The 15,432-nt window shown below is 44.1% G+C and overlaps 1 protein-coding gene and 1 long non-coding RNA gene across 2 annotated transcripts in view; both read right to left on the bottom strand.

Moving 5' to 3' along the window:
• The window catches only part of PPM1H (protein phosphatase, Mg2+/Mn2+ dependent 1H), an 82,169-nt gene extending 76,691 nt beyond the window's left edge, over positions 1 to 5,478 (bottom strand). Inside the window, exon 1 of the mRNA XM_081928083.1 lies at positions 5,099 to 5,478. Coding sequence (XP_081784209.1) covers positions 5,099 to 5,379 — 281 coding nt within the window. The 5' untranslated portion in view covers positions 5,380 to 5,478. The remainder of the gene's footprint in view (positions 1 to 5,098) is intronic.
• A 4,617-nt stretch (positions 5,479 to 10,095) lies between these two features.
• Positions 10,096 to 15,432, bottom strand: part of LOC309379216 — a 56,352-nt gene continuing 51,015 nt past the window's right edge. Inside the window, exon 3 of the long non-coding RNA XR_014172417.1 lies at positions 10,096 to 11,036. This is a non-coding gene — a long non-coding RNA (uncharacterized lncRNA). The remainder of the gene's footprint in view (positions 11,037 to 15,432) is intronic.

Raw genomic sequence — 15,432 nt, forward strand, 5'->3', positions numbered from 1 at the left:
CCCGCCAGATTCCATGTAGCACATAGGAAGGCATGGCGTAATGATGCAAGATGCCAAGACATCGCAAAGTTGACGGGGAGGGGGGGCAGCAGAATCCAACTGTTTATTCTAGTGAGGGTACAAACAAAAGAAGGACAAGACAGTAATAATGATTCCAGGGAAAGTGTCAATTATGACTGACAACCCCGCCCCCAAGTGATTCTTGATTTATTTTACTTTGGTGGTTGTATATTGTAAGCCACCCTGTGATCCTCAGATGAAGGGTGCCATAGAAATTTAATAAAATAATAATATGCTATGTAATGAATAATATGCTATGTAAATAAACAATACACCATGTAATATCTACTCAACAACATCTACATGAGAAAACACAAAGAGCCATGTCTTCACAAAGCACCTAATGAAAGAAAAAAAGTCTCCTGGTTCCTCACTATTTTCACAAAATTATTCTTGCAGCCAAGTAGCATTGTGTTTTACAGGCTTATGCAATGCTACACCTACATCCATTAAAGGCTGGAGATCACCACACAGCAGGCCTGTGGTATAGAGAAGTACTGTCTAGGCACCAGCTTTCTGTCTTTCCAAAAATAATGTCGAAACCATGCTCACAGAAGAGTAACAGTGCAAATTTGGGATACTGAAGTAAATAGCAAAAACTGCATTTACTTCAGCAAGGTCAACACTTTGTCCTAAAGCTATTATAATCTTAAAAGCATGCGGTCTCTCAAGTTAGTGCCACCAATTTTAATTGGATTCACTGATGAGCCTAACAGTCTTAAAGGGGGGGGGGACTCATTAGGGGCATTACAGTTTATCTTAAGATTCAGAGTAAAAGTATAAACATTTTTTTCAGTCTAACATAAAAGAAAGGAAGGAAAAGAACAAAAGAAAAAACCAATTTATTATCTGGTTACAAGGAAGCCCTTAGTAAAAATTCTGCAGGGTCACATTCCCTTCTTACAGTTACTAATACTTCAACAATACATGTTCACATAGACTTAAAACAACTTTTCCCCCACAGAGCAGACTTGAAAGAAAGCCTTTTCTGTTTTGCCGCACAAAACTGGATGATCATTACAAGTTACCCGAGGAATAAAACCAAATGCCTAGCAGCAAGGAATAACCATCTCTTGTTACGATACAGAAAGGGGCGGATAGATTGTCGAAGCTTAATAGAACTCAATTCATCTGGTTGATAAAGCAACTACAAGAGAAGTTCGTCTCCCAGGCGAAGTCTTCAATATAATGAACTAGCATGTACAGTAAGAATTTGTGATTCTTCTGCAGAACCCATACCAATAGTGGTAGAGAGGGGTTTCTGAGTTAGTCTTTTAAAAGTCCCTGGGGTGAGATTTTGTTTTCTACGGAAAACCAACTTCAATCACAAACAGAATATGGAAGGTAATAGCTACAAGTCCCAACAAAGTACACAGAAGAGCAGTTCAACAAAGTATAGCATCTAAAAATTGGAGGGCATTTCATATATAGACACACAACAATCTATTTGATGCAGTGTTAGAAACTCAAGATATATAATCTAATCGCCAAATAGCACCTTAAGCCTAGGTTGCAGCCACCACAATGGAATGTCTAGGCGCCATTTTTTGTTTGCAGTGGAACTTATTAGTAGTAGTAGTAGTATTCATCATCTCATTCCTATACCACTTTGCATTTTAAAGAAGAAATCTCAAAGCAGTTTACAACACATTAAATCATCAAATGAAGCAATCCAGAATAAAACAAATTCAAGCGTCAAGGAAAATATTTCAGATCCTCCTCTAAGTGACATTTTGCTTTCCCCAGTTGCCAACCTGGCAACCATAGATCTCCATGTGGTCGCAAATGGACCCGTGCCAGTTGCAAAACACACCTGGTACCTGGCTAATTCTTAGGACTAAATTTCATTGCAAGTGATGTGGTTATCTTTCGAGTTAACAAGCATTAAGTCTCTTTATTCCCCATCCTAGAGCCTGCAGTGAAAAGCAAAGAAATAATCACATGACATATTTAGAGTACAGTGGTACCTCTGTTTATGAACTTAATCCGTTCCTGAAGTCCGTTCTTAAACCAAATCCATTCTTAAACCAAGGCACACTTTCCCTAATGAGGCCACCCACGGTTTGGTTTCCGTTCGTAGACCAAGGTAAAGTTCGCAAACCGGAACACTACTTCTGGTTTTGTGGTGTTCGTAAATCGAATCGTTCGTAAACAGGGCTGTTCTTAAACAGAGGTACCATTGTACTTGGAATAATTCCCATTAACCTGTAAAACAAAGAGGGGGAACCTGCAGCCCTCCAAAGGATAGGAGTCCATCTCCCATCAACCCCAACCAGCATGGCCAGTGGTTGGGGACATTTGGAGTTTCACAGCTTCCCCAGCTCTGCTGAAAAAAGTCATCATAGTCCAAATTAACCTAATCCAGACTACATATAAACACTGATTCCGTATGCTCTTGATAGCAACACAAACCGTCGTACGACACCCACATTACACTGAATTTGTGCAGGTGAGACCTAAAGCCCTAACTTCACTGGGATGAAGTGACACTGTTCACCAGTGAACATAGCAAATATATGATTTATCATTTCTGGCAGCAATATCCCAACATACACGAGTCCCAGTGAACTCAGCAGGACTTATTCTGAGTTCTAATTTATCTATTTCTTCTCAATGAGGGGAGATATGCAATCACTGCTCCCATCGTATTTAATCGTGCAGTGCTAAGTTAAACTGTAAGTAAAATTCCAGTGAAATTTAATCATATATTTAAGTATCCACTCAGATGAGGACTTAAGTGGTTGCTTAACCTCTGGATTATGCCAGAAATGATTCTTTTGGCTGCTGGCCATCACTAAGCCCTTTTCAAGGAAACAACAGTGACATGACAAAGTGAAGTCATGAACCACAAGCAGGCTACTGAATTGACCAGAAAGTTCTTCAACCATTAATCCTGCAGCATTATATTGAGAGATTGGCTACTAACTTCATTAGACAATGTGTTCCTTCTGAACTGGCCAACAGATCTTTTTATAGTTTGCTCCCTTTTTACTGCTTAACCATTAGAGAGCCTTCAAATTATAAATAAGCATTATGAATGGAAACAAATAAAACACAGCAGTAAGATTCAATTTGGTTATTGCTGAATGCAACGCAGCGTAGCTAGCCTAGACCTAATAAGGAGCTGGGACAGGATCAGAGATCATCCTAATCTGCCTGCACAAACTTCATCACAGGTAAATGCTCACTTTTATTTGTGTCCAGGGCTGCAGTAACATAATCCATCCCAAAAACACCACCTGGGGGAGGGTGAAGCCTTCTGCTACCAGTTCAAAAGCTGCAGCTCCCTCCCATCTTATCAGAATATGCACCCCTGCAAACAAAATCCACACATTTTATTTTAGGAGATCACTGCTTCATTATAGGCCTTCCACTCAGATGTTAAAAGCACACCATAAGCATAAGAATAATAAAATGTGACGCTTAAAACTGAAGAAGTTTGGAATCCGGAGAAAGATATATGGACGAAAAGCTACTGTAGTCTCCTTCATTCCACCTTCCTGAATCCTGCTTCTACAGCAAGAGAGTGATTCGTGTGCAGGGAGGATGGAAAATTTTGATAATGGAACAGATCAATGACACACACTCCAGCCATCATCTTCGCAGCACAGGCCTGGAAAAGGGGGTGTGCACTAAATGCCAGCCTCCCATTACCAAAACAGTAAGATAGCACCTAGTCTCTTTTTCTCTCTGCCTCCACCTCTCCCCATACATTCACAACACTTCCTAAACCCCTTCCGCATCAGTAGAAATAAACAATCCAGAGACTTGCAGAACACAGATCTACGGCAGAACAAAAAATGCTACACAGTCTTTGGGTGAAATCTGCACATGGGGGAGGGGGTGAGAGGAGAGAGAGACTCAAAGGGCAAACTTTCCGCTTTTCATTTCCCTTCCCTTTTAATAACCCCATCAAAATTACTAGACCTAGATGAGAAAATCTCAAAGAGACACATGGAGTTGCAAAACCAGATGGTGCATGATGCACATGACCCGGTCAAAGATAAGCACTTTATGGCTACAGCATTATGTACGCTTGCACCCAGGAGTAAGTCTCATTAAAGTCAACCAAATTTATTTCCAAGTAAATATTTACAGAGTCAGGCTGCACCTCTACGCACACCCACTTGGGAGTAAAACCTACTGGATTCAAGAGGATTGGATTTCATATAAGATAAGTTGAAGTAAACAGGACTTAAAAGCAACTTAACTTTTTGCACCCACTCAGAACAGACAATGGAGAAGTGAAAGCTGCCCCAAATCACTTGTGGGAGAGTATTTGACCGAACCAACCCAGCGCATAACATAAGAGGACTTAACCCGAAGCGGCATTTCTCAAGGTTTCACCCCAACACCTGAAGAGCAGGGCATTGGGGGTATGCACAGAGCACATTCCCATAACCACAAGTCGTAAATTTTGAATTGAGGATTGAGGGGGGAGGCTTCCAAGGGAAGATGACAAACACACAGTCACACTACATGAGTCCACCTGCGACCAGGCTTCGACAGGATCTACCCACAGGGTGGCTGACCATTCCCTCCCAACAGAAAACCTGAAATAGCTCTTTCCCCTCGCCTCCACGCCCCCCATTTCCAGGGCTGAGTCAATCGCGACAGCTCAGCCCGTAGAGCATGAGACTCTTAACCCTCAGGGTCGTGGGTTCGAGGGTCAAAAAGACCTCCGCATTGCAGGGGGTTGAGCTAGATGACCCAAGTGGTCCCTTTCCAATTTGTATGGTTCTCCCAGGGTGATGGGCTTCCCTCTCATGGGAGAAGTTAAGGCTATATCCATCCAACCCCGGTTCGGAAAAGGAGTGTGCCGGGCTTGCTCCAGGCGCTGAGGTTCAGACAGGTGATCCTACCCTGGCCTCTCCCCCCTTCCCGGCTGCAGCAGCGCCCTTGGAGAGGGGACGTGGGCGCGCCTCCTCTCCAAGGCGCACCGGCAGCCGGGGGTGGGGACGGGACGCTGCCGGCCGTCCTCCTGCTTCGGGACCCGGCGGCTTAAGGGGTGGGAGGTGGTCTGTGCCTGGCTACTCACTCGGCGTATCCCGTGGTCCAGGGCAGGCGCTTCGTCTCCTTGTTGAGGATGAGGATAGGCCGGGCGATGTGGTCGGCGGAGCACTCGACCTCGTCCGGAGACAGAGCCAGGAACTCGGGTCTGCCGTAAGGGAAGCGCAGCGGCAGGTCCATGCCTCCTCCACCACCACTACCGCCGCCGCCGCCTCCTCCTCCTCCACCGCCGCCGCTGCCGTGATCCGAGCTGCCAGCCATGATGCCTCCCATGAAATTGGCCACCGCAGACTTCACCCGAGTCAGCATAGTACTCCTGCCGCCGGGCGCACCGGCGGGGCCGGGGGAAGCACCATCCAGCTCGCGCCGGGAGGCAGGCAGGCAGGCGCGCAGGGCGGCGGTGGCGGAGCGGCGGCGGAGGGGCGGAGGGGGAATCACGCGGCTAAGGCTGCCGCCGCCGCTGCTGCTGCTGCTGCTGCTCCCGCCGACGCGGCCAGCGCCGTCCCTGCAGGAGAGGCGCTGCTGCTTCCGCAATGGAGGAGCCGCTGCATGGAGCAAAGCGGGGCTTCAGCACGGGGTTCAGGGGCGAGCGCGCAGCCACAGAGCCCCGAGCTGGACGCCGCGCCGTCGCCGGGGAGCGCTCCTCATGGCGGGGGCGTCGAGCAGGTCCCGGCTTCTCCCTCTTCCTCTTCTTTCCTTCAGCGCGGATTGCCGAACTCGACCCGAGCGGCTGGCGCGGCTGCTGCTGCTGCCCGCGCCGAGTCACGTGACGATAATAAAGCTGGCCTCCGACGACGCGGGAACTTCCTGCTCCGCGAGCTGCAGACGCAGAGGCAGGCGGGGGACTCGGCCCCGAAGATCCTGCGGCAACAGAGACGCCCTCTCGCGCGCGCCCTCTTCCCGTGCGCGGGTTGGCGTAGCGGGGAAAACGCGCTGGAAGATAAAGGGGCGGGGAGCCAGAGGAGCAGGCGAAGAGGTCTCGTGCAGACCGAGGAGACGGCAACACCACGAGGGACGTTGCTCCGGGACAGTTTGTGGGGGGGGGCATAGGAGCCTCCCCCCTCCACTAAAATATTTGAATGGGCCGGCTCCCCTCCCCCCACGTCATTCAAATTAAAGGTTCTTTCAAATCTGGTGGTGCAATGGCATACATAGTAAAGAGTAAAGCAAGACCCTTTATAATATGATGGCACATAAGGTCATCATTTGTTTGTCTCACTTTTAGTACAGGAAATCTTGGGGAAATGTGGAGGGTCTGATAATGGGCAATGCCATTCAACTGGGGGGGGTGCCGTGTCATGTGATTATGCGGGGCAGTGCTTGCCTGAGCCCTGTCGTCCCCCCCATATTTTAGTCAAATTGGCACCCTTGGTGGCAGACCTACATTTTGGGGGGCCCTGAAGCTGGAACTGTTATGGGGGCCCCATGGCAGTGAGGTCAGAGTGGGGTTGTTCCAAAGCAGCTCAAAACGCCTTTACAACATCTGTTCCTGTACTACCGACTCTTCAACTTTGGGATTGCTGAAATATATCCACGCACAAAAATAGACAATTTGAGTTGTGTGCATGAGTCAAACTGGGTCTACTAGGCGCAAAAAAATTAAAGCAATGTGGACCAGAGTTCCTTTTGAGGTCCTTCAAAGATTAGGGGCCTTGAAGCTTAAGCTTTATTGGTTTTATAGTTTTATATCCCTGCTTTGGGTTGGAGGGCAAGCCCTCAATCACAATAGAATAGGCAAGAGTTAGCAGAGCAAAGCCTACGTACATCTATACTCAGAAGTAAGACCTATTTCAGTTGGACTTTATCCCAGGTGGGATTGCAGCCTATAGAAGTCAGCAGTCTGAAGGCATTTATTAGGGGCAAAGGTGCCTTATCCCAAGGAAGGTTATTTGTTCATCTATGGGTGGAAAGTGGACTTTTAACTGTGGGTGTGAACTTGGGGCCTTTGGGACCCCATTGGTTTACCAATGAGCTATTGCGCCCCCCCCTTATAAAACCATTTTGTGCCTTTTATTAGTTTGAGTCACCTACACCTCCCTGCCCCTCCATCCTTCTAAAGTTGCTCACAATTCCAAATACTCACTTGCACCTCAGTTTATGTTGTTGAAAAACAGAGCTTAATACTAATAGCTTTAACCTACCTGATGACTCAATTGTGCACCCACCCAAACATACCATACCTCGCCATGAAAGAAGACAGAAGGCTGCATGCAGACATATGAATGCTAAAAAGACAACATAGAGGCAACAGGGTGGAAATATTTAAAAATATCAAAACAGGAGTTTCATATGGCACTTGCTCATAACAAATGGGATAGGTTTCAAGCTTCCTACAACAAGCTGTTCTTCCATACAAAAATGACAACATATGTAGAACACAGTGTGCTTTCTCGCTTTCGTCATATTCACACCATACATCTAAAGTAATATGATAAGACTTTGAGCAGTCATGGAATAATTATTATCATCGTTATGGAGTATGACTATGTAAGATTATGTATTATTATTATAATCATGGAATTTCCCTGAATAATTATTAGAGTTATAGTTTGTTAAGGGTGCTGAAACTAGTTAGGAGACCTCTATTATCCTCACAAACCTAGAATTCCCAGAGTGATTTAACATCCAATCCCTCTTTACTGGGACCTCCGGGAATTGTAGTGGACTCTTATCCAAGTCATTCACCATCCAAAGTAAGAAAATAAGGCAGAGTCATCTCAATGGTAGCACCTTCTTTGTTGAATTCTCTCCAGGGAATTTTACCGGGCACCAACATTAATATTATATAATCCTAGAATTGTAAGGGACCCCAAGGGTCCTCTAGTCCAACCCCTTACAGTGGAGGAATCTCAACACGTGGTCTCCCATCCAACTTGAAAGCATACCAGACCCTGCTTAGCTTTGCAAATGTAAGGTAAAGGTAAAGGGATCCCTGACCATTAGGTCCAGTCGTGACTGACTGGGGTTGCGGTGCTCATCTTGCTTAATTGGCCAAGGGAGCCAGCGTACAGCTTCCGGGGCATGTGGCCAGCATGAAAAAGCCGCTTCTGGTGAACCAGAGCAATACACAGAAACACCGTTTAGCTTCCCACCAGAGAGGTACCTATTTATCTACTTGCACTTTGACGTGCTTTCGAACTGCTAGGTTGGCAGGAGCAGGGACTCAGCAACGGGAGCTCACCCCATCGCGGGGATTCGAACCGCCAACCTTCTGATCGGCAAGTCCTAGGCTCTGTGGTTTAACCCACAGCACCACCCACATCCCTTTGCAAATGTACTTGCAGTTTTATTGCTGCACTACTATCCTTTAAGTTTTTGTTCTCTCAGTCTTTAATATGTATTTTACTATTGTTATATATTTCATTTATTTATTTTATCTTGTTTTCATCAACCACCCTATAAGCTTTACTGCAGGGCAGTGGATACAAGTCTTGAAAACAAACGTAAATTTTTAAAAATGGAAGATAGATGGTCTTCTCAAGGTTCTACTAATTAAATATAGAGACTAATGGAGGCAGTGAGAGATTTTACTTTCTTGGGCTCCATGATCACTGCAGATGATGACAGCAGTCACAAAAGGAGAAGAGTGATGACAAACCTAGACAGCATCTTAAAAAGCAGAGACATCACCTTGCCAACAAAGGTCCGTATAGTTAAATCTATGGTTTTCTGAGTAGTTGATATATGGAAGTAAGAGCGGGACCATAAAGAAGGCTGGTCGCTGAAGAATTGATGCTTTTGAATTATGGTGCTGGAGAAGACTCTTGAGAGTCCCATGGACTGCAAGAAGATCAAACCTATCCATTCTGAAGGAAATCAGCCCTGAGTGCTCACTGGAAGGACAGATCCTGAAGCTGAGGCTCCAAATACTTTGGCCACCTCATGAGAAGAGAAGACTCCCTGGGAAAGACCCTGATGTTGGGAAAGATTGAGAGCACAGGGGAAAGGGGACAACAGAAGATGAGATGGTTGGACAGTGTTTCCAAGGCTACTAACATGAGTTTGACCAAACTGCTGGAGGCAGTGGAAGACAGGAGTGCCTGGCATGCTCTGATCCATGGGGTCACAAAGAGCTGGACACGACTAAATGGCTAAACAACAACAACAAATTATATCAAAACATAGAAGAGAAATTTGTGGATAAATGGTGCATAGGGCAGGGTTACAATTTCTATATAAACAAACGTTACCAAGGTGTGTCAGGGACAATTCTACCTAGGATACTTTCACTGTAGCATTTATACTGATTAGTAGATTTGGAAGAAAGCCAAAACAGAGAACAAACAATCTACATGGGGTTATTTTTTCCAGGGTTATAAATATCCTGTCATCAAAAAAAAAAAATTAAAAATTATTTGGTTATATAGCACATATATACATTCAATTCAGGATACACACACTTAAAAGAAAATAGAGAAATACAAAAGTATAATAAGATCTTTTTTTTAAAAAAAGGAAAAAATAAAGATAGAAGCACTGAAAGGGAAAAAAGAACAAAGAATATAAATATATACATTTCATTAATTCATTTAAACCTTAAAAAAGAAAAGAAGAAAACAAAAAGGAGAGGAAAGACACAAATACATATATATTCATTCTTCAAAAACTAACACATATCAAATGAAAAAAGAAACACACCAATTGTGGACTTCCGCCAACTTCACTACAGTTCATTATTTTCTAATTAAAGTCTATCTATCTGTATTTTCAGTATATCCCTCATCTTGGTATCAGGGAGCTTTTTCCTTTGCGGGGTTATTCTAAACACAGCCAGATCTTGGCCGTTGAGCCACAAGCTGACTGGTTTTTCTGGTTAAAGGGTAGTAAAAAGCCTTGTAAATCAAGTAGTTTTTAAAGATTCCTTGTGAAAGAATATGTTTTGCATTTGTGAAAAATTGTGTTATGTGTTTTTATATTTTTGTATTGTAAAATGAATAAAAAATAACAATAAAAAAGAATATGTTTTGAATGTATTAACATTTTATTGCATTTGTTTTTATCAAGGTACAAGGATTTCACTGTATTTTCATTTCCTTATGTTTGTTGGTTTAGGGGCATACAGAGAAATAGTATCTTTGACAGAAATAAGCTGGATTCCCAATCTTAAATCATCGTAATTTAACCAGTTCCATATTTCTCTGTCCTAAAACCCAGTCTCAAGCAGCCTGATTGCTTGGGTATATGCTCAGTTTCTTATCTAGGAAGCCTGTCTAACACAAGAAAACCAGAATGTGAATTATGTCATGCAGACATACTTGTAGAACAGCATTTCCCCTGCACCTGCAAGGGTTCTGAAAACCTTATTTGGCTACTTTTCTATTATTGGCTAGATTTTCAGTCCTTTTCCTAATTGGCCAAGTAGCCTTGTACAATAATTCTGATAAGATCAATTTTCAAAATCTGAAAAGGATCTGGGAGGGAGAATTTGGGAGCAAGGGTCTGTTTTCATTTTTGACCAGTAGCCTCATGAGGCAGTGGTACTTACCTAGGGGGGCCACAGTTGTTCAGCTTCTCTGGGGAAACCCAGTGATCTAACTGATCTACCACATACGTCCAGTGATCTATCGGTAGATCACGATTTACCTGTTGGACATGCCTGTTATATATTTTCTGAATCTCAGGGCCAGACATGGATGCTTTGCTTTTAGAAAAGTAGTACTGTATCTGTTTAAAAAGGCCTTTACCTCAGATGGCCTACAAACACCTCTGTTCAGTGTCTGCCTCTAGGGTGCCTCTAACCCATGAGTTCAAGTGCCATGGGGCACATTGAGCGCATGATTTTTGAAGATGGAAGAATTTCCAAGGACGCAATTCTCCCTAGCAGCACAGGGAGTTGTATTTATTATAGTATAGCATTACCCTTGTAAGTGCAGCCAGGACAGAATCGCCGTGAATTGTTTTATGAGATCTGGCATGCAGCAGCTTGAGGAAATGTTGTCAGTTCTCTTCTATAAATACAAACAACTCTGCAAAAAAAAAAGAAAGGGCCATGAATAAGCTGAGGGACATTTTTCATCTACCACGCCTGAATTTTGCAGTCATATATTCATCAGATGGCAAAATTTACAAGCAGCCTCTCCATTAGGTCTGTCACAGGAGAGGAGTTTTTTGGGTCACAGAATAAATACTGTTGCAAAACCGTATTATTATTATTAGATTGTGTATGAAAGGGTTCCCCAAAAACATCAGCACTGCAATCTGGGTGATATGGGCTAACGCTAACCATATTACAAATCATGTTGAATATAGGGAATTCTGATATTAAGCCTTTCATTTCTGATTCCAGAAGCCCAAGCCAAATATTTTTAGTCATCAAAAAGATGCCACAAACTGCAGTAAGAAAAGTGCACTGGTAGCACGGTCAGTTCTATATTTTCTGGTGCTGTAAACAAGACCATATTGATTCCCCAGTGTTATTTTTAAAGCTTTCCTCTCCATTTGCTCTTCTATGCAGGAAGAGAGGGGGGGATCTGCTAATTATGGGATAGAGAAAAAATTGGTCTGTTTTGAACTGTCTTTGCTGTGTAATTCTAGAGCCATAGCAAGGCAATCAAATAGCCTTCTCTGGCTCTTGGATCTTCCTTTTTTTTAAAAAAAAAGAACAACAACAGCCGCTTGCTCAATGTTTGGCTTACTTCAATGTGGGTACATTGAAGTACAGGGTTGTGACAACTCAGGGCAACCCCGTTGCCTAAGATTGCCTAACAAGGAACCTCACAGTCCGTCCAGGTTATTCAGACAGAAGAAGATACAGTGGTACCTCGGGTTACAGGCACTTCAGGTTACAGACGCTTCAGGTTACAGACTCTGTTAACCCAGAAATAGTACCTCGGGTTAAGAACTTTGCTTCAGGATGAGAACAGAAATCGTGCGGCAGCAGTGGGAGGCCCCATTAGCTAAAGTGGTATCTCAGGTTAAGAACAGTTTCAGGTTAAGAATGGACCTCCAGAACGAATTAAGTTCTTAACCCAAGGTACCACTGTAGTTCACTTTTTCTCTCTTCTCCATTCTAGCTCCATCTCCTTCCCCATCCTTGGCCACATCCACACCATGAATTAAAAGTACTTTGATACACCTTTAAACAGTCATGGCTTCCCTCAAAGAATTCTGGGACTGAGAGTTGTTAGGAGCCTCTAGTCCCACTACACTACATTTCTCAGAGTTCCCAGTAATGAGGGATCTTAGGGTAATAGGGATTGCCTAACAAATCTCAGCACTCTCATCAAACTACAGCTCCCAGAATTCTTTGGGGGAAGTGGTCACTGTTTAAAGTGGCATCATAGTGCTTTAAATGTGATTGCGGCCAGAGTCTCCTTCCTGGCTTGCTTAATTTATCTAAAGCATTCCTACGCTTTTATGAAAAGCATTTGTTTAAAGCACTGATTGGTTTACAAAAATGAAAACTGCAACTCAAAGCAAAATTAATATCTAGCCAACTATCTTAAAATTCCTAAAAACAGCCGTTATCTTACAATGCCAGGAAATAAATAAGGCTGCAATCCTAACCCCACTTATCTGGGAGTACGCCCCACAGAAGTCACTAGGGCTCATTTCTGAGAAGGCATGGTTAGATTTGTGCTGTAAATCAATATGGATTTATGAATATAGTGAAGGCCCTTTGACTGCCATTGGTTTTAAATCATAGCTGGCTATGATTAAAAGCTAAAATAGAGCATGAAACCTGTTCTGGGGGGAGAAAATGCACAGCTTCCCCCCCCCCTCTGCTGCATATTGAAACCAAAATAGCAGAATGAGAGCATCACAGTAAGCTAGGCGTTCCATTTGAGTCCCGGAACAATTATTATTTTTATCCCCCCCCCCCTCGTCATTTTCTTGCTTTTTTATTATTTATTTTATTATTTTATGAATTCCCTTCCATATAAATTAAATCCCAGACCATTCTGCTGTCTTCAGTTGTGGGCTTTCTTATAAGGATTGCTGCATGCGTGTAAAGAAGAGAAGGGACAATTGGTTTCTTAATCGCCAAAAGAGAGGGAGTGCATCGTTGGAGGAGGGAGAACAAAAGAGGACATAAAAGGTAAAGGGACCCCTGACCATTAGGTCCAGTCGTGGCTGACTCTGGGGTTGCGGTGCTCATCTTGCTTTATTGGCAGAGGGAGCCGGCATACAGCTTCCGGGTCATGTGGCCAGCAAGACTAAGCCGCTTCTGGCGAACCAGAGCAACACACGGAAACGCCGTTTACCTTCCCGCTGGAGCGGTACCTATTTATCTACTTGCACTTTGACATGCTTTTGAACTGCTAGGTTGGCAGGAGCAGGGACCGAGCAACAGGAGCTCACCCCGTCGCGGGGATTCGAACCGCCAAGCTTCTGATCAGCAAATCCTAGGCTCTGTGGTTTAACCCACAGCGCCACCCGCATCCCAATCCAGCTCTATCTGTGCATAAACAAAATGTGATCGTAAGACAAACTGCCTAAAAAACATGGATGAGACATAGAGGACATAGATTTGCATAAAATTTGTGCCAAATTTGCTGCCACTTCACCTTGCCTCTCGCCCACCCCCAACCTCCTGGTAGCAGGGGCTCAATGGGCTGGAGGTCAGGTGCATGTCACAACCTCAGCACACCAGCTGCTACTGCCTGCTTCTTAGTTTGGATCCCTGAGGGCAGGTTGCTTGGGAAAATAGCCAACTGCTGTGAAAATGCAGAGAACTGAATGTAAGAATGAGAAACCAAACGGACAGGTTGCCCTTCTCTAAAGTGTGCTCCTGACCCAAATATCTCGACACTCACAAGTTTCTCTACAGAGGTCTGAATTGAGGTTTTGTTTGCATTCAGCTGCATGCAGGACTCACTATTGCAGGGAGACCACTAGATGCGTTCAGCTGAATGCACCTTGAAACCCTTTTGTGCAAAGCTCTGAAGAGGAACCTGCACGCACACCATAGGAACTAATTCCTGGGGGCTGTGGGGGCTTTGGCCCCCACAAAATTGATGGGCATTCCCATTCAGATGGTGTGTGTGCACTGTGTCATGTGATCAATTATGCTAGGGTTGCCATATTTCAAACAGTGAAAAAAGAATCTGGGTATTATTCTGTCAAAGCTGTTGAGGTTTAGTTTTTTTGGGGGGGAGGGGGGAATCGCAAAGAATGCCATTTTTGAGCTATTTTTATGGGAAAATGGCACTGCCAACATGGGACATGTTCCCTGTCTCCTCCAAGACACTGCTGAGGACAGTATTCCAGATATATTTCTAGATTATGCGGGGCAGGGCTTATCTCTGCCCCCACAATATTTTATTCAAGTTGGCACTCCTGGTGCACACATGTTTGCCCCCAGCCCATAATAAGCCACCATGTTATCAGGTGAATGCTTGAACAGGGTTACAACATTGTTAAAATGGCTGCAAGACAACATTTAGTTAGATCTGAAACTGTCAGTGATAAATGTTGCTGCATAATCTTTTGCTTCCCCAGCAAGCCTGCTATTCCGCATGACTCTGTCAGTACTGAGTTTTATTCAATTCAATATTTTCTGTTGGATTAATGCTGGTAATGTAAAATATATAAAATATTTATTATATGGCCTCTTCTTCTATATCATTCAGACCCGTCACAGAGAGTCTAAATTGAATTATAGATAATTGTTAAGTCTGCTCCAGGTCCTTGTTTCACCCAAACCTCCCAGTGTTCTTTACTACAGAACAAGAATAAATATTGCTTTGCCTTTTTTAAACCCCTGTCTCATATCTTAAAGTAGGTCATGCCACTTTGTGCCAGTTTCAAAGGAAAGTGTCCTATAAATATAGAACATAATCTTAAAAGATCTCCAGCCTTCCATTGAAGTTATTTTTTAAAAAAATTCTACTGTATTCATTTAGCAAATAATTGTTTGACACACGTTAAACACTTTTATGTATAATATTGTTGTACACCACCCCATTCTCCAAGCAGTCAGGGACAGCAGAGACTGTGGTGTCTTTAATATATATGGTTTATTTACAAATTTATACAACCTGAGCCTACGATGGAGGGGCATTAACACTCTAATAATGTCTTGTGTCTCCCATAACCACAGTCTTGGATTCCAGCAGAAATCAAGCATGCCTCTGTCTCTCAGCTACCTAGCCTGCAGCCTGCTTCTAGTTCACACACCTCAACTTTGGCCTTTGTCTTTCTAACAGGCCCACCCATTTTCCCTCTGGCACAGAGCCACTTACCGTATTTTTCGCCCCATAGGGCGCATCGCCCCATAGGACGTACCTAGGGGTTTTTTTTGGGGGGGGAATAAAGAAAAAAAATTATTTCCCCCCCCCCAGGCACGGGGCTGGCGCGGGGGAAGCCCGAGCTTCCCCTGACCCCAGCCCCCAGAACAGCCTGCTATCCGCAAGCCTAGGG

Source organism: Podarcis melisellensis, assembly GCF_964234715.1.
Source record: "Podarcis melisellensis genome assembly, chromosome: 10".
Taxonomy (NCBI): Eukaryota; Metazoa; Chordata; class Lepidosauria; order Squamata; family Lacertidae; genus Podarcis; species Podarcis melisellensis.